The 19,505-nt window shown below is 40.2% G+C and overlaps 1 protein-coding gene across 1 annotated transcript in view; it reads right to left on the bottom strand.

The window, feature by feature from the left end:
* PGR (progesterone receptor) overlaps positions 1–18,452 on the bottom strand; it is a 95,959-nt gene extending 77,507 nt beyond the window's left edge. The window contains exons 1-2 of the mRNA XM_069079902.1: positions 17,287–18,452; positions 15,699–15,850 (exon numbers count right to left, since the gene is read on the bottom strand). Of these exons, the coding sequence (XP_068936003.1) occupies positions 15,699–15,850; positions 17,287–18,437 (1,303 nt within the window). The 5' untranslated portion in view covers positions 18,438–18,452. The remainder of the gene's footprint in view (positions 1–15,698; positions 15,851–17,286) is intronic.
* Positions 18,453–19,505: the final 1,053 nt, after the last annotated feature.

The following is a 19,505-nucleotide window of genomic DNA, read 5'->3' as shown; positions in this document are numbered from 1 at the left end:
ATAATGCTTCAGGGGAAAATATGGTCATTCAATAAAATAGAGGACTTTCAAGCATTCTTGATGAAAAAACTGGAGCTGAACAAAAAAATTGACTTTCAAATACAAGAAGCAAGAGCAGCATGGGAAGGTAAACAGGAAAAAGAAATCATAAAGAACTTACTAAAGTTGAACTATTTACATTCCCACATGGAAAGACAATAAAAGTAACTCATGAGACTTTTCTCAGTATGAGGACAGTTGAGGAGAATATATATGTATATATACATATATATGTATGTATAGGAGGGTGTATGTGTGTATAAATATATATGTGAGTGTTTATATGTGTGTACATGTGTACATAGACAGAGGGCATGTAAGGGTTATGGGATTTAAAGATCTTCCATGCCCCATTGGATGTGCTGACGTAGCAGGAAGGGGCGGAGCAAGCGAAAGCAAAAGCCAGAGAAAGCAAAAGCCAGAGAAAGCGAAAGCCAGAGAAAGTGAAAGCCAAGCTAGCGTTCCTGCGGTGGCTGGTGGTGGTGGCGATGGTGGCGGCAGCAGCAGAGGCAGCGGCAGCGCAAAGCCCTTTTTGAGTTAGGACTGCTAAGGACTTTCTGCTAAGGACTCCTGCTGAGGACTGCCAGGGGCCGGAGCTGCTGGGAGCGCGCTTCCAGGACGCTGGGTGGTTGCTGTGCATGGGGAGAGGAGGACCTTTGCCTGAGGTAGCCTGTTCTGTTTTAAAGGCTTGAAAATGTGGGTGCTTTCTACTTTATCTACCTGTGCCAATGTCATAACTACTCTGATGGCTTTCACTTTCTGGTTTTGGGACTCAGTCTTTTGGTATCTTAATAAATTTTCTAGTTTATTTCCCCATATGGCAAGCATGACGTATTTTGTGATGGATAATTATATCAGCATATTTGTAATCTCTATAGGCATTGTGAATATGGCATTGCTGATACAGGGCACAGGATGGGTTGAATATGAAGGGATATCTAAAAAATTAAATTAAGAGGTGAGAGAGGGACCTATTGGGAAGAGAAAGGGAGGGATAGACTAGGGTAAATTATCTCATAAAAAAGAGGCAAGAGAAAACTGTTACAATGGAGGGGAAGAACAAGAAGGTAAAAGGGAATGGGTCAGCCTTACTCTCATTGAATTTGACTTAAAGAGGGAATAACATATACACTCAATTAGGTATCTTACCCTATAGGAAAGTAGGGGGGAAGAGGATAAGAGGGGAGATGTTATAAAGGAGGGCAGATTGGGGGAGAGGGTAGTTAGAAGTAAACACTTTTGAAAAGGGACAGGGTCAAAGTCGAAAACAGAATAGGTGGGGGGGGGATAGGATGGAAGGAAATATAGTTCCCCTTTCACAATATAACTACTATGGAAATTTTTTGTGTAACTATACATGTACAACCTATATTGAATTGCTTGTCTTCCCAGTAGGGGTGGGTGAGGAGGGAAGAAGGGAAAGAATCTGGAAATTAAAGTGTTAAAAACAAATTGTTTTTTACATGTGACTGGGAAATAAGATATACAGGCACTGGGGTATAGAAATCTGTCTTGCCCTAGTAGAAAGTCAGGGGGGGATGGGGGAGGATATAATAGATAATAGATTTGGGGAAGGGGTATTCAGTAGGCTTGCTATCTTGGGGATGGGGGTAGGGGAAACACAGGGAGAAAATTTGTAACTCAAAATCTTGTGGAAATGAATGTTGAAAACGAAAAATAAATAAATAGCTATTAAAAATCAAATAAGTAAACTTACTTTTTAATAGCTTTTAGTTTCATTTATTAATTCAGTATTTTCTTTCGATTTTGTTAATCTTTCCTTCAATTTTCAGGATTTCTACTTTACTGTTTAGGTTTTTAATTTGTTGTTTTTCTAAGCATTCCTGATGAAAAGCAGGGAACACAGAAGTCAAGAGAAGAATAAAAAGGTAGGAGGGAGAAAGAGATCATAAGTGACTGAACAGCCTTATACTGTTTATATTCTTTTTATGGGGAGATGATATTAACCTCTTACAACCTTATCATCTCTAGGAGTGATAGTAGTCAACAAACATTTATTAAGCACCTACTATGTGCATGGCACTGAGCTAAGTATGATGGATGCAAATATGAAAAAAAAGATAATCTAAACAGCTAAGACCCAAAGTCACAACCACTCTTTTCTGCCTTGGATCAGTGACTTAGAATTGGGTAATGGGAGAGATAGCTGCCAGATGGTACTTGTTCTTGTAACCAGCTTTACTCAGGGATCTCCTGGAATCTCTTTCTGCCTAGTACTTCCTGTCCTATCACCTTGTGTCAGCCCTCTCTCAGTCCCTGGGCTTTAAAATTCTTCTACCTTTTGTACTTTTGACCAAATCCTCTTCCCAGTATCTGAAGACCCCTTGGTATATCTCTTTAAGCCTCCCTGGGCTGGAAAATTACTCTTTGTGATATTTTACTGGCTTTCCTGATCAGAGTTTAGTCTGATACATTCTCTAGATCTTTGTAGAGATGAGGTGTGTGTGTGTGTGTGTGTGTGTGTATCTGTATGTGTAGTGGGTAGTTGAGCTAGATTCTAATGGTTCCTTTTATTTTATCGTCTTAGCTCCACCTCTTTTCCCTTAAAAAAGAATTTGCTTAAATAGCTCATACCCTAAGCCGCCTTTTATCCAAGAAGAAATTTAACATGGATAAGTTAACTTCTTCCTCCACAAACCTTTTACTCTCGTGTTAATCTATGCATTCCAGAGTGAAATGGATTCAAGGTTTGGTTTTTGAGAAAGAAATCGAGTCAGTAAATCTCAAGTGAACTAGGCAGTTTTCTGCCATCAAAATTTACCCTCCTTTGGAGAGGAGAGGGAGAGGGGAAGGTAGAGGGAGAGGAAGAAGGAAAGGAAGAGGGAAAAGGAAAAGGAGAGGTAGAGGCAGAGGGAGAGAGGTCAAAGACCAAACCTTAAACACATTTCACTCAGAAGCTCATAGATTGGACAACAATATGTCCCTTCCCACGTACCACTTAATGGCTAATTTTTGGAACCTATGGGCTCAGAGTGAAATAGTTTCTCTTTTGGTCAGCAACCCTGAGGGTCTTTCCCTCTCAGTTTGATTTTTCTTTTAAATTAAAGGGGTCAACCCTTGACTCACTTCTTAAAGAGGCCTATTCACTGAATGGGTTACTTCACTCTAACTGAGAACCTAAAAAGACCTTAGCCTAAAAAGGCCAGGGTTTCCCATTGCATCCTGAGCCATCTCCAGTCTTCCAGATGAATGCAAAGTCAACTGTAATTCATTTTATCATCTCCTTGATGTCATGGTCCTCTTTGAGAACAAAGGACAAACACAACTCTGATGTCACATTTTGTCTGAAGGGCAATACTAAGTTACCAAAGTTTCTGCTAGATTAAAAATAAGTTCAATAAGTTATCAAATGGGAAAATTTTTGAATACAGTCTATGTTATACAATATATTTGCTGTATGAGCATCAGCCTAGCTAAGTATGGAGAGATCCATCATCAGAAGTTTGACCAAAAGGTTATGAATTCTTTGGTCATAGTGACTTATGCGGTTGTCAAAAATACAAAATGGTCATCTGTCCTGTGTGTCTCATTTTATTTTAAAGAGGTACACTGGAAAAAAGGTGTAAGAAGACACAAAGCATTAAATTTTTTACACTGTGTACAGATCTTACTTTAACTTCTCTGATGCTTCATCTTGTCCTGGAGGTAATCCTTGGTTCTCAAAGGCTATGCCAGCAGAGTGTAAGCTCTGGCAGGTTCCATGACTTTAAGTATAGCTTTGGCACTAGGCTATGTAAGCTTCTGAGGATCAGTTTAGCTAAATAAAGACAGGTTCTTTATCATTAGATTGTCAATTTGATGATCCATCATGGAAGCCTATAGAGCAAGAAAAAATGCAAAATGACCCCTAATCCTTCTGCTTTTGCAAGGAAAGAAATGGCCTAGGGTACTAAAATCATGCCGTTTTCATCTACAAACCTTAATTCAGTTATTAGTAATACAAATGTAAACTCCATATCCAGGTAATAAACAAAACATTATGTTGTTGGAGAAACTGAGTTATATAAATTCTCTTTGTACAAGATGCCAGAAGACCAGAGAAAGTTAAAACTAATTGGAAAGATAGTTCACAAATTGCTAAAGTTGGGTTTATCTATATTTAAGAGCAACAAAAAATATATAATTTTGTTGGAAATTTGATAATTTCATATTTTCAATAGACCAGATACTACCCACTTATAGTTATTCATTTAGGCACTAATGATACTGATAGAATCTAGAAAGCATTGCTAAGAACTATGAAGACTTAAGGCAAGAAAATGAAGACCTTAGGGGAATGAGTGTTTTTTTCCCCATTATTGCTGAAAAATGAAGGTTCTACCTGCAGAAGAGAGGCAGATTTGGAAAAGGAATTGTGGGCTAAAGTGGTATTTAGAGAACAAATTTTGGATTCTGGACTAAGACTTAGAATATACAGATGACGGGCTTTTAGTGATGGACGGTACTTAAACATGTCTGGTTAGAATCTATTTGCTTGAAATCTTATAAGAAGACTTTAAACAGAAAAAGGAGGAAGGAGAAAACCACTTTTATATGAAACCAAACACACATATATGTGTATATACATACATATGAAAGCTGCTAACCTAGATATCACACAAAATAATGGTTATAGATATGTGTGATAGTTATGGCAATTAAAGATTCCCCTGTATTGGCTTGGTTTTCAAATTGATTGTGTTAAAACCCAGAGCTTGTTAATCCCACCTGTGGGATGGACTTGTTGATGTGAAAAGAAAGTCCTGAACTTGGAGGAGCTAGTGACATAGATTTGGAGAGACAAGAGAGAGGCAGAAGAACCTTTTTTTTTTTTGGAAGCAGCACCTCGTGGAGGCAGAGAGAGAGACTAAGAGAATTGCTGGTGGCCACTTTGAATTGCCCTGGACTTTTGAGACCTGCCCCCTGAGCTGCCAAGGACTGAGGAGACATGGCTGCTTTGCTGGTACTTTGTCTGTTTTGATGTTCTTTTGCCAGATTTGTCCACTGGTGAAAGACAGTCCTGTTGTTGAAGAAGTCCTGGAACCTGGCTTTTGGTTAAGAAGCCCTGAGACTGTCCTGCAGACAGAGAGTGAATACTGTCCACTGGTGAAGGACAGTGCTGTTGTTGCAGGGGTCTGGAGACTGTCCTGCAGACAGAATGAATACTGTCCACTGGTGAAGGGCAGTGCTGTTGTTGCAGGGGTCTGGGAACCTTTCTGTTGGTTCAGAAGCCCTGAAGAAGGATTTTCTTGTTGTATGTTTACAGAAATCCTGGGAGAGGGCTTTGATAATGTTTTCAGGGGTTCTAGGACTGTTCTACAGACAGAGGATGAATTCATGAAGGGACTGGCAATGTATTTTGTGGCCTTGCTAAGCCTTGTCTCCCCAGGAACTAAGATTGCTGAGAACTTGCCTCATGTCAAGATGAAGAAAAGACCTCCATTTGGGTATTAAGTGCTGTGTTTAAACTTGATGTAACTCTGGGTAGATTGAATTGTGATCCAGGGGTGGGGAACTTTTGACCTTTCTGTGCTCTGGGATTGAACAAATGAAGGTACTTTACTTATGTTTGGAAACTAATCTCCATTTGAGAAGAGGGGCTTTGTGGTGGACTAAATGAAGGTATAGCCTAGGGGTGGAGTAGTATTTAGAACAGGGACTTTGTAATTGATTGAATGATTGGAAGGTCCTGGGGTGGGGTAGTACTTGGAGATTATTTAATCACACTTAGTAAATGCTGTATTTTGAATGATGTCATGTTTTGACCTTCTCTGTTCTTGGTTTGTCACTGAATAAAATGGAGAGCACCTATGCTGGTATTCTGAACCTTGGGAAGTTGCCTTTCCTTGGCATTACATTACAATATGCCCAGAAATTCCTGGGAAACAAAACCCTAGTAAGGTGCCAACAATAAAACTCATACCTTCAGATTTTGATAAATGCCTGAAATTAATTTTTCCCAGCATACCACCAATTGATATTATTGACAACATGTTCTTCCTATACATTATCTTGTTCTTCCTATACATTATCTTGTTCCTTGGTCTCTGTGATAGAGTTCTCTTGGTTTTCCTCCAATCTGTCTCACCATTTTTCCTCAGTCTATTTTGGATCATCAATATCTCCATATGTGTATACCCTAGGTCTCTGTTTTGGGCCCACTTTTATTTCTCCCCCCTCTCTTTTTCTAATCTTCTTAAGTTCTTAGTTCAACTATAATTTCTATTCATAGTTGCCATTGTGGAAATTTGAGGGACACTTAGCCTAAGAAGTTGAGAAGATGGATAATAATCTAGCTGGAGAGTTTGAGAAGGGGAACCAAGAAAGAGCATTATTAAAGAAATTAAGTAACAGAATATCCAGGAAGAAGGCCTATGTATATCAAGTCAAAGATAAAGAAAGGAACTGGGCAAATTTGGCTTAGCTTTAGAGGCCAAAACTAGGAACACTGGGTAGAAGTTGATGATTTTGACTTAGTTTAAGGGAAAAACTTCCTCATAGTGAAAAAGTGGTATGAGGTGTATCCAGGGAGTAAGACTTCCCTCATCCAAAATTGAGGCCAGGTTTCTGATAGAAAGTCTATTGTTCTCTTTACTATATCATTATTAAACTAAGCACATTAAATTCCTAATATAGTAAGGAAAAACAATCAAATATTAGCCAAATGTCTTAATGAAATTGTCAAAAGTCAGATCAGTTAAAATATATGTCACATTGTAATACCTATATCAATTTATCATTTAGTACCTAGAGAACCACAGTATTCTCAAATATTATGGAAAGATTTAAAATGTTATATATATTTAAACTATTATAGATAACCTTCATGTACAATTATAAACTTATAAACTATTACAAACTTCATGTGTAATTATCTAAAATTTTCACCTTAATATGGATAGTTTCTAATTTGTTTCCCTGTTGCAAGTCTCTCCTCTCTTCAATCCATCCTTTCATAGAGCTGCCAAAATAATACTCTTACAATTCTAACCATGTCACTTTTCTGTTCCAAAGGCTCTAGTGGCTCCTTATTGTTTCTAGAATAAAATGCAAACGCCTCCTTTCAGCATTAAATGTAGAGCTAGAAGAGATCTCAGAAGTTATTTGGTGTATAACTCCCTGATTTTCAAGGTGAGAAAAATTGAGGCCCATGGAGGTTGACTTTTGTTAAGGTCACACAGGTAATCAGCATCTGAATCTAAGCCCTTTGATTCTAGAACCAATGTTCTTCCCATTGCACTATGCTCGATACTACTCCCTTTTTTACTCTATGTTCCAACCAAAGCGGCTTTCTTCTTGTACTTCACATAAGACACTTCATATCTCCTGGTCTCCATTCTTTTACATAAAGCAGGAATTCATTCCCCCCCCCCCCATGCTTCTTAAAATCCCCAGATTCTTTTAGTGCTCAACTTAAGCTCTACCAACTATGTTAGGCCTTTCCTGTTCTGACCCGTCTCTAGTTGCTGCTAGTGCTTCTCCCCACTCTCCCTTGTACTTGTTTTGTACATGCTTTGTATTACGTGGGTGTGTATTGTTTTGCCAGATAGAATGCAAACTCCTGGATGGCCAGTATTGTTTCATTTTGTGTGTTTGAAAACCCAGAGCTTACTTCAGCTGCTGAACACAAGGAGTGCTTAATAAATGTTTGTTGAATGATTGACTGTAATCGATAGGATAGCTTTGAAGTCAGAAGATCTGGGTTCAAACCCTTTATCTGCCATGTAAAGCCTATGTGATCACTGACAACCTTAGGCAACTCTCTAAGATTATAAGTTATAGATGTCTAGTTATGCTGTTGGCAGAGAATTTCCATACTTGGAATTCTACACACCAATAAAGTCACAGAATCATATAAAAAAATTAACTGGTGGTTTTACTTTGATTTGGAGTTTTTCCAATGGATGTCTCTGTATTTAGTTTCCTATTTTTAAATATTTCTCTTTTTTTTGTAGTTATAAGTACATTCATATATCATCCACTAAGGTTATAATCTAAAGCTTCATTTTGGTATAGAAGTGACCCATGGCTCTTGAAGGCTATTACAGTAAAGTACAAATCTTGGTGTGTTCAATTGTGTTAAAGAGACTGAAGTATGATTCCAGTAACCAACTCCTCGTTAAGTTCAGAAAGTGTCATTAATCACCATGTTGGCTATATAGGGTGATAAAACTTTGGCCTATAGACATTCAGAAAGACCATCTACCAAGTCAGAGAGGGGTTGTAAGTTTTCTTGATGAAGAGAATATCCTAAAATAGGAGAAAATATGAAGTATCAGCAGCAATCTTTCAGAAGCATGTTTATATTAAGTTAAAGTCTACACAAAAAACTTCAGAATGGCAATCATTAGATAACATTATCTAATACATATGTGTATCTGTTCATTCAATCCATATTTATTACCTAAATTTGTGAGGAATTATGGTAGGCCTAAAGGAATTGTTTTGCAGTGGAAAAAATATAGGTTGATGACAACTTTGATTTCCAGATCTGGTACTAATTTGATGATGTCTTTCAGTCATTTCATTCATTCCCTACCCCCCTGCCTTTTTTTAGTTAGGATATCTGCCCAGTTAGGTGGCACTTCTCTCATTCTCCAGGAGCTTTCAAAGACAACTAACAAGAATTAAACAATCACATCTCTTAGTTCTTTCAGTCTGCAAGGACAGAGCTTACTAGAACTGGTAACTTGAACAAATCAAGAGCATCTAGATGCTCTCTTAGTATTTTCTTATTCATCTTGGGAATTAACTTTCTATTAGTTATGTGTGTTTTGTCTTTTCAATTCAAACATCACTAACCTCAACAAAGAAAACAGAACCATATTAATAACTGAGGACAGTATTATCTTAATTATCATTATTCTATCTCTAGACAATATCGGAAATAAAACCCTCAACCCTTTTTGTTGTTCTTTGCTTTCTTCAATAGCCTCAGTTTCATAAATCCATATTGTACTTTTGCATTAATCTTCTGTTACTTGCCTTTATGTGGAAGACTGGATGTTTGTTATTGACAGAATCAGTGAAATTACATAGAATGAGAAGTTTAAGGAGAGATAATAAGCTCAGTTTTAGACATATTAAATCTGAGATTTCTGATGGGACATACAAGTGAAGCCTTGTGAGCAATATGGAAAGGTTGAGCTAAAAAGTGAGTCTGAGGATTTGGGAGTCATCTAACTGGATTGCTCAGGGAAAGAGAATAAAGAAGCATAAGAATAAAACTTGAAGAAAACAATCCTTAGGCATTAAGAAGTCAATGGAAAGGACAGAGAAAGGATTGTCCCAGAGGCAAAAGGATACTCAGGATGATGTAATTATTCTGAATCTAAGAGAGAAGAAAGGATATGGTAGCAGAGGTAGTTCAACAGAACAATAAGCTACCGGAAGGCAGGTAGTTGAGTACTGAAAAAAAAGTAATTGGATTTAGTTTTAAGACCTTTGAAAGAAGCTTCAGAAGTGTTAGAAACCAGATTGCACGAGATTGTGGAGAATGTAGGTGTCAAGAAAGTGAGGGTATTGGGCACAGAAAAATTTCTCAAGAAGTTTGGCAGTGGAAAGGAAAGAGATAGGACAATATCTAGATGGAGGTACAATGTTCAAGGGTCGTCTTTATAACAATTAAAACTTTTTTTTTAGTAATAGCTTAGATGAGAAGCTGGTGGAGGAGGAAAGATTGAAGATACAAAGAGGAAATGATTGTTCTGGAGGGCAGAGGAGGGAAATCATTCAAGGGCACAGTTAAAGGGATTAGCCTTGGTGAAGAACAGACTTCTTTTGTGACCAATAGAAAGAAGGAAAAATTAGTTGGTGATGCTGGATTTTGTGGGAAGGAGGAGTGGAGCTGAGGGAACTCATGTTGGATAAACTTGATCTTATACCATAAATCTTCAAGTCATGTCAAGGAGCCTTTATTAAGTGTAAGCCAGATACTGTGCTAAGTAATAGGAATATAAAGAGAGGCAAAAAAAAACAGCCTCTGCTCTCCAGGAGCTCAAAGTTTAATCATAACAACCTTCAAACCACCATAATACTCTATCCCCTCTTCCTTGGGAGTAAGCAACTGAGTGGACTCCATTGAAGAGAAAAATCTGTAAAGGCATCTTAGCAAGATTTGTGGGGCATCTTAGTCTATAATTTTCTCATTACTTTGTACTTTTTTAAGGCAGGAAATTTTCTACCCTTTGCTTCTTTAAACCCCATGATCCATAAAGGCTATCTGCCTATACTAAATCTCTATTCATCTGGTATCTTTCCCTTTACTTTCATCCTTATCCCTAGGTGGTTGAGTACTACCTCTACCAATCTATACTTTTCTATTCTGTTTCTCCATTGTGTTCTCTAAAACCACTTCTGTACTTTTAACAAATTTCCCTTTTATTACCTTAGATACTTTTCTCTCATTCTGCTTCTATTTTCAGGTGATTACTGAATTTGCCTCTTATCTAATCACTCTATCTATCTATTTATCTAGATACAGATATATAGATATATTCCTTGGCTCACCTTCAAATAGATATTGGCTACTCTTCTCATTCCCCCTAAAACAAAAATGGGCAGTATTAAGATTTGGGGTTTTTCTTGCTCCTTGATATTTCCAAACTCTCACTGTACCACACTTATTCACCAAGAAAATTTTCTTTAAATTTTATTCCATTTTAATGTATCATCCTGTCTAGATCCTTGTAGCTATCATCTACAGGCTTCCAGTTCACCTTCCCACCTTCCAGACAGTAACCAACCAGTTCACAGTTCTTTTCTCCACCCCTAAACTCTTCTCTCATTCATGATGACTTCATGATTGCATATTGTAGACTATTTGAAGTTCATCACCCTGAACTCCTATGAGCTCTATTTCTGGTCCCTTTAGTCACCCTCCCTAAGTGGTCTTTCATCTTAGTCCTCATGATAATCTATTATTGTTTCATCTACCAGAACAATCACAGAATTTCAGTTAGAAGTGACCTTACTGCTTATCTAGTACCTCAATCCTCACCATTAACTTTAACCCAAATGCTTATACAATTTCCTATAGAATAGAATGCACTATTTTCCAAGAAAGTTTATTCCACTTTTGGACAGTTCTGATTATACAGAGAGAGGGTGGAGTCTAAAGTTAGGAAGACTCATTTTCATGATTTCCAATCCGGCCTCACACCCTCAGGCTTTGGGCAAGTCCCTTAACCCTGTTTGCCTCAGTTCCTCATCTGTAAACTGAACTGGAGAGGGAAATGGCAAATCACTCCAGCACCTTTGCCAAGAAAACCCCAAAATGGGGTCATGAAGAGTTGTACATGACCAAAAATGACTGAGCAAAAATTATACAGAGGTTCAAGTCTGAATTTGCCTCCAGGGTATCTTGAACTATGAAATTGAAATCTATTCATTCAGAGAGAATGTCCTTAACTCTCTGACTAATTTATCTTAACCCTTTTCTGGTGTTCACTAAAAGCAAGGAGCCTTCAATTCTTTGCTGTTTTCCTAGTTCATAACTCCTGCTCTATCTTTAATTTCATTCTTTCATAAAATTCACCTAATATAGATTAAGCAAGTTAAGTTACTGTCCTCTACTTTCAGGAACTTCTCTTTTGTTAGTCCTTCCCTTTTCATGCTCTGCCAATCTTCAACAATGTATGCACCCCTTGCATTCACCTTTTCTGACCCCATTCTGAAGTCACTGAACATTGCTGAAGGAAGTTATGTGGCCCAAGGCCACTGAAATTTTTAGTGTTTCACTGAAATCCTTTTATATTTCTTTGACTCCCTATCACTAGCTCAACCAATACTTTCCCTCAAGGCTTCCCTGATGCCTCCAGTTAATGCTTTTATCCTCTTCAAATTATCCTACCATATTGATGCATCTATGTATATGCATTGTCTCTCTTCCTAGAAAATAAACTTCTTGGGGTCAGAAATTTTCTTTTGTTTGTACCTCCATAGAGAAAACTATGGAATGGAAGAGTAAATTGCTGAGACAGGAAGCCAGAAGGTCAAATGGGCAAGTCACTTAACCTACACGTGCACCTTCCTAGGAATTCTCTACTAAATGATAGCCTGGTTGAATCAGGGGTTTTCTTGCACTATGTCTCTACATGCTAATGAAATCAAAGATATTTTGTCTATTTCCCCAATATCTAGCACAGAATGCCTTACACAAAGACAGAACTTAATAAGTTTTTAATTGAATTCAATCAAAGTATAATTCCAGCCTGTCTCTTCCTCTTTTCTCTTCTTTGCATCCTTCATTCCTGAGAAAATTGAGGTTATCCACTGTGAGCTCCCTCACCATTCCTTCTCCAAAATTCATTTCATGGTTTTCACTGCCTTTGCTCTGGCTTTGCCCCCTCCTGCCTAGAATGTCTGCCAACTTCATCACTGCTTTTAATCATTCCTGGATGCCTTCAGGACTCAGCTCAAATGCTACCTTTAGCAGCAGATCTTTCCTGGTCCCCTCCAGCTGCTACAATCTTTACTCTACTAAATTTGTTTTCTATCTATTCTGTATGCATCTTCACAGGTTATCTCCCCCATTAGAATATAAATTCCATAAGCTGTCCTCAACTATTGTTTTTGTTGTTGCTGTTTTGTTTTGTATCCCCAGGATTATCAGTGTCTGGAATATAAAAATAACTTAATAAATGCTTGTTGGTTGACTGATTTTATTGGTTCAGTTATCATCTCTATGCCGATGACTCCTAAATCTCTATATCCAGTATTCCTCTTTCTCTAAAATTCCAGTTCTGCACCTTCAACTTCCTGTTTAATGTTTACAACTGGATACCTCAATAGAATCTCAGATTCATCAATATCTCATCCTTTCTCCCCCAATCTACCCCCTTTCTCATTTCCCTTCTTTTGTTTTTATGGTATCACCAAACTCCCATTCATTTATTAATGTATGCATTCATTCAACAAGCATTTATTAAGAATCTGTTATGAGCTAGGCAGTGTTCCAGGCACCAAATGTTATGCTAGGACAAGTCACTCAAGTTCAAATACCAATTATCTTTGACACTTCTTTCTTGCTTATCCCTCACATCCATTACCAAATCCTTCTGTTTATACCTCAGAATCATCTCTCCACTTTCAATGCCACTACGCTGACTATATTTTAGGCCCTTCTACATCTTGCTACTATAACACACTCTTAACTGGTCTCCTTCCCTCCAATCTCTCTCTTCTATCTAGGAAAGTTTGCTTGTTTCTTTTTTTTTCACATTGTCATCAAGGATACCCTTGATGCATGTATAGGGCACCCAAGAGTTAGTCTTTATCTTCCATGGATTTTAAACATGAACTTTCCACCCTAGTCAGAGTAATTCCCTTCACAGTCCCTTGAACACGTGGCTCAGTCTACCATTTTTGCTCATGATATGCCAAACCATCCTCTATTCTTTGTTTTTTCTATCTAAATTCTGATTATTTCTCAATGCAATTTCCATGAGATTCTGTACTATATAATTATTAAATATTTAACATATAGATGTTTTCATAGGATCATAGATGATCTATGATCTTCCTGTTGTACATCTATGACCTTAAGATTCATAAGAGATTGGCAGCTACTGAAGGTTTTCAAACAGGGTCATTTGATCAAATTTGTGCAATAGGAAGATTAACCTGACATTGTACACTTGACAATGTACATAAAATGTATTATGTGGGAAAGACTAGAGGTGCATTAAGTAGTATGAATTTATTATGAACTTAGTCAACATAATTTTATGGCTTTCTTTAGCAACATATGGATACTGAAAATGGGAATAGAGAAAATGGGATATAACCCAGGATTAGGGTGACCGATCTGATTAAGTTTTAGGAATGAGCAAAGGCAAGAGTATAGGTATATAAATAATAGAACAAGAAGGTTAGAAAAATGGCAGAAAAGGGAGTGAAAGATAAGGAAAGCAAAAATGAAAGGAAAGATGAATGAAAATATACAGGTAATACTTAAATTAACATCAATTAAAAATGATACTTCAATATTCTCAGATACTCTCACTTCTCAATAAGCATCCTCTCCCACTAATTATTATTTTATAAAGGGGGAGCACCTCCAGATACTTCAATAATTTGAGACTTTTATTCACAAAGGAAGTTGAGGAAAAATATTGCTAAAATTCCAAGAGAGTCTAACCTATAAATGCACTTTTAAAAGTTGGGAAATAATGGTAAACTAGCATAAGAGAATGGGTTCTCATACAAATATTTCTTTGTTAAATTTTGATAAATATTATTAACGTGAAGTATCATTTGAAGGACTTTCTAGTACTTAGTTGCTCTTATTTTCCAAGGTGCTTTCTTATAACTGCAGAGATACACCATGACTTAGAATAATATAAACTTTTTTTTTCTTCTTGGAGGGGAAGGCAGGGCAGTTGGGGTTAAGTGACTTGTTCAAGGTCACACAACTAGTTTTTGTGTATGTGTGTTAAGTGTCTGAGGCCAGAATAATTAAACTTTTTTAAAAAAAAATACTTAAATATTGTATGAATATTGATAAATACTTCTCAATTCTACACAACTTCAAATATGCAATTCTTGTTTGACATCCACAGTGTACTTTTTGATTAAATGCATTTTAAAAAGTCACTAGGCCTCTGGAAAGAAATATGTTTCAAACCCATTTGAAAGCATCAAGAAGTTACCATATTCTACTTCCCTCTTTTCATGAAGTCTTTAGACTTGAGATTCCTCCATTCAAAAAAAAGGAGGGCCCTGAGATCAGAAAGTAAAGGAGCAGAACTCTTAGGGATGAAATATAACTTTCTTGTGCTATCTGACTTAAGAGTCACTCCACATCTTTGTGGAGATTCCAAGACTGGGTATGAGCAGATAAAAAGGTTTTATTGGTACAGATGTTGTTAGCTGCAAAAAAAACAAAATCTAATTTTTAAATATTATGTGCTTGGTTGTCTAGAGTACAAGTGCAAAGTGAATTTAAAATGTTTTCTATAAAAGTCTATTTGAGAATTTTATGACATATTACCAAATAGTAACTAGCTTAATGAACTTGAAGAGTTTAAGTCCACAACTACAAAATAAATAGCATACATTATTTATAGCAAAACAACTCTATAAATGACATTTCTTCACAAGGCATCCAAATCTGTCTTAATTTGAACTGATAGGCTTAAAATAATAACAAAGTTAAGTACTCTACATTGATATCTGCATTTTAAAAAGGAAACAATTTTCAAGGTGTTCAAAAAACGATTTTATTTTTTATTTTATTTATATAAGCGATGAATATTTTATCTTATTTTTAAAATATTGCATACCATAGTATCCCATTAGCTCATTTAAACATTTTTCTGTTCATCAGAAATTTAACTTTAAGTACTTAACAGGAAAACTTTGATCAATTAAATAAAGATGTTTTCTTTGAATACATAAAATTAAATTTTAATTAGTAATAATTCTACCAGCACAATAATACCTCACATACCATATCCAAAGTATCAGTTAAGTGGCCTGAAAGGTACAAAACTTTTACTTAGTCCTATTTTTAGGTGCTAAAGACTAAATGCCTAAAAGGTACATGCAATATTTTAAACTAGATTTTATCTTCTTAGAGGCAAGTATACCTAGAAGTTTGAAATGAAGAGAATGGTTCCATTTACATTAGCATAATAACTAAATGTAAACAATCCTACCTTCCATTGCTCTTTTAAAGAAGACCTTACAGCTTCCACAGGTAAGGACTCCATAGTGACAACCAGAAGCTTCATCCCCACAGATTAAACAAATCTTCTGAGGTAATGATTCAAAACCATACTGAGAACTCTGGCTGGCTTCTGTATCTGGCCTTTGAATTAAATAAAAAGTATGATGACATTTTCAAAATTAACAATAAACTCTTTTTTAAAACCATGAATTCCTCATTAATTAAAAAAAAGAGTCCAATGATTCCAAATCAAAATTGAACTAAATTAAAATGTACTGATGAACAGTTTCAAATTTTCTTGTCTTTATAAACGTTATAAATAGACTATTCATTTGTCTTCACAGACACAAACTTTTCAGCAAGACTTAGTAGCACCCAGATAGGTCAACGAGGGAAGACATGATGCCCTGGGAAAGGTAATGTCCATAGTAAAAATGAATTATTTCCCAGCAAACTTTGAAGTTAGAAGCTGTCAACTGAAATGCTAGCCTGCTTTTCTTTTTTTTTTTTTAATGACGGGTAAAATACTTTTAAATCACTCCTCTGTCTAAATTGAGTTTTTCGAAATGTGTTCTTTCCCTTACCCCTGGAGCAACTAGATGTTTACCTATTGAATACTTAAAGACAAATAGACTTTACTATGTACACACTTGCACCTGTCTAACCAGCCAACTGATATAAAACACATAAAAGTATCTTTTTAAATCAAGCCCACCACTTTCAGAGCTCAGATAATTGAGAATCTTCGTGGTTTTGTTTGACAAGTATAAATAAGCTACTAGTTGTCATTTCTGAGACCGCATGAGGGTATAACAGTGCATTAACTGCCATGCAAAAAAAAAAAAAAAAAAAACTGATGCAAAGTTTTATCTTCAAGAAAGGTATTTTTTACTTTTTAGCATCCTTTGGAAACTAAGTGCTCCTTTAACATAAGATTTTTCTGCTTTCGTTTCTGGTGTGCCGCTCTTCACGCCACACTAACTTGATTCTAAGTGGAAACTGAAAATCCCCAAGTTTAAAACAACAACGAAAAAAACGACAATCCTGACTTTTCCCTTCTTCCCTTCAAACCCCTCTAGCTTCCGCTCCTCGCCACTCAGATTTGACCCAGCCAGAGTGACGCGGCACTTTTTTCGAAGGGCGGTGCTGGCACGCAGCTTCTAGCTGAGTTCCGAAGTTTTACCAAGGGCTTTCGAGGTCCCCAGGTACCCTCAGCGCCTTCCAGGAGGCTAACCTCCGAACGCCAGGTGGGGAGGAAGAGAAGGTGGGACGGAGAAAGAAGGGGCAGGGGGGAATGTAATCTCTTCCCTCCCTCCCCCAAGCCCATCCTCCAGAACAGCTCCTACAACCTCACTTGTAATAAGACCAGGAGTGAGGCACGAGTCGCAACCATTACGACAGTCTTCTCCTACCATTCTATGTAGAACTACAGAATTCCATCCCCATCCTTCTAACACCCCCCCTCCCCCCGCCCTCGAGCTTTCTCCCTCTTCCCCCTTCCTCCCCAGGACCGGGTAGGGCTTTAAGGCAGGCAGACTCCCAGCCACCCAGCCCGCACCTCCTCTGCCCCCACTCACCTCAGGTAGTTCAGATAGGAGGGGTAGACCTGGGACAAGCCCTCCTTCAGAACCGCCGCCTGGTAGCCCAGCTGCGGGAGCCCGTTTAGCCCCAGCGGCTGGTAGAGCGCTGAGGCGGCGCTGGCGGCCGAGGCCGAAGTGGAGGGCAGGCTGTCCCGCGGTAGGAGGCAGCCGGCTCCGCTCGGCCCTTTGCAGTGTAGCGGCCCAAAGGGGCCGGGCTGAGGCGGCGCCGACTCGGCTTTGTAAAGGATGCACTCGAGGGTGGAGAGCGAGCCTGCGGCGGCCGCGGACGAGGAGGAGGGAGAGGAGGAGGAGGACGAAGAGGAGGAGGAAGCGCTGGCTGGGGCGCCGGCTGGGGCTGCCGAGTCTCCCGGTCTAGACGAAGGCGCCCGCGGTGGAGGCGGAGGGGGCGGTAGCGGCAGCTGGGGTCCCAGCGAGTAGTCGGGGCCGACGGCCGGGTTGGGGCCGGGCACCAGGTAAGAGCGTGGGGAGCGGGCAGCGCCGTCCGCACCTTCCTCCTCCTCCTTGATCTTCAGCGTCGGCGGCTGGAAATCTCCATACAGCGCGTACGCGTCTTCCTTGGGCTCGGTGTCCGGCTGGAAGGCACAGTCCGGGAAGTCGGCGCCGGCTCCCGATGTGGACGAGGAAGCGGGCGAGTCCCGGGGCTGCGTGAAGACTCCAGAGCCTCCCTCGTAGCTTTCCGCCTCCAGCAGGTGCCGGGTGCGGGCCGCCAGGAAGGCCGGGTTGATCGGCAGAATGGGCAGGTGGATGAAGTCCATCAGCGAGGTGGCCAGCGGGGAGCGCCCCGGGGCCGTCGACTGGTCCGGCTCTGCTGCGGGGCCGGCTCTGGACGCTGAGAAGCGGGGATCGTCCCTAGGCACCGTGGGGACACCTCCCACAGGTGGCAGGGTCGGGGCCGAGGCCACTGCCACCCCAGCAGCGCCTCCTGCTAAGACCTTGGACCTGCCCTTGGGGAGGTGCCCCGCCGAGCTCTCGGACCCATCCTCGGCCCGCGGGGGCTTAGCGGCTGCCTCGGGCCACTGGGGGCTGGAGGCCAGCAACTGCCGGGACGGGGGCGGCCCCCCCGGTGGGACCTTGTGCGAGGCTGCAGCACCTGTGATTTCTCCCTCCTTGTCAGGTAGCCGGTTCATGAGCGGCGGCAGCGCCCCCTGGAATGAGGGGGCGGCCCCAGGGTCTTCGGGGATCTCGGTGCCAAAGAGGCACCAGGGGGTGGCGACGCAGGCGGAGGGATTGGCGTGACAGTGCCCTGGCCCCGGGGGCGTCAGCAGCGTGTCCAAGACACTGTCCAGCAGCCCGCTGTCCTTATCTGGGGGTCGGACGCTGCCAGTTCTTCCTCCTCCGCCTGTTCTTGCTCCTACTACGGGATAGGCGCCGTCCACTTCGGGCAGCGTCTGCCCTCCTTCCCCCTTCCCGTCCGGCGGCTCCTCTTCGTCGCTGCTTCTGGTGAACAGTAATCCGTCCAAGGATATGGGGAGCGCCGTGACCACCGAAGAGGTTTCCGAGCTCTGGACGGATTGAAAAGGGTCGGGGTCCGGGTGATCCAAAAGGGGGGATTCAACATCAGAGCGGGAAGATGCACCATCCACCACGTGGGGTGTCCGGGGATCCTTTGCCTTCAGCTCTGTCATGACGACTGGGACACCCCCTCCTCTCCTCCACCCTCGTCCGCTGGGAGGGGGGGATAGAGAAGAGAAGGGGGGTGATGTCCGAGAGGAAAGGGAGGGAAAAAAAAAGCTCACTTTGGTTAAGCCCAGGGGATGGTCAATCTTCTAGACTTAAAAAGGGCAGAAGCTGGTCACTCTTTACACTTTCCTCCATCCTCTGGAAAGGGGTAGAGGTTGTATATTTTCCCCAGGTTTGTAGACTTGGTGGGGAGTAGGGATGGACTGAGAGAGTGATTGTGGGAATATCTTTTTGTTAATGTGGTTCCAGCGGAGAGAACTCAGGCAGCTCCTCTTTTTGCCAGTAGTTGTGGCGCGATTGGTAGACTCACGACTCTAGCACTGACACTGAGCAAATTAAGACTCTCTGAGGTCTCCCTTCCTCGGCTGCAAAACCCATACAAACCCAAGCCACTGAACCTAAGATAGGACTCCTTCCCTTTCTCCCAGCTTCGTTTTGTAAGTCAAGTCTTGGTGGGAGTCAAATCTGGCTGCAACAGGATAGCCCTGAGGACTTAAAGAAATACACTTTCCTCC

Source organism: Petaurus breviceps, unplaced genomic scaffold (genome assembly GCF_028583685.1).
Source record: "Petaurus breviceps papuanus isolate PSGF00001 unplaced genomic scaffold, PetGlider_PUasm1.0 91133, whole genome shotgun sequence".
In the NCBI taxonomy this organism is placed as follows: Eukaryota; Metazoa; Chordata; class Mammalia; order Diprotodontia; family Petauridae; genus Petaurus; species Petaurus breviceps.
Note: the sequence above shows the minus strand (reverse complement) of the source record. Positions and strands in the feature narration are given on the sequence as shown.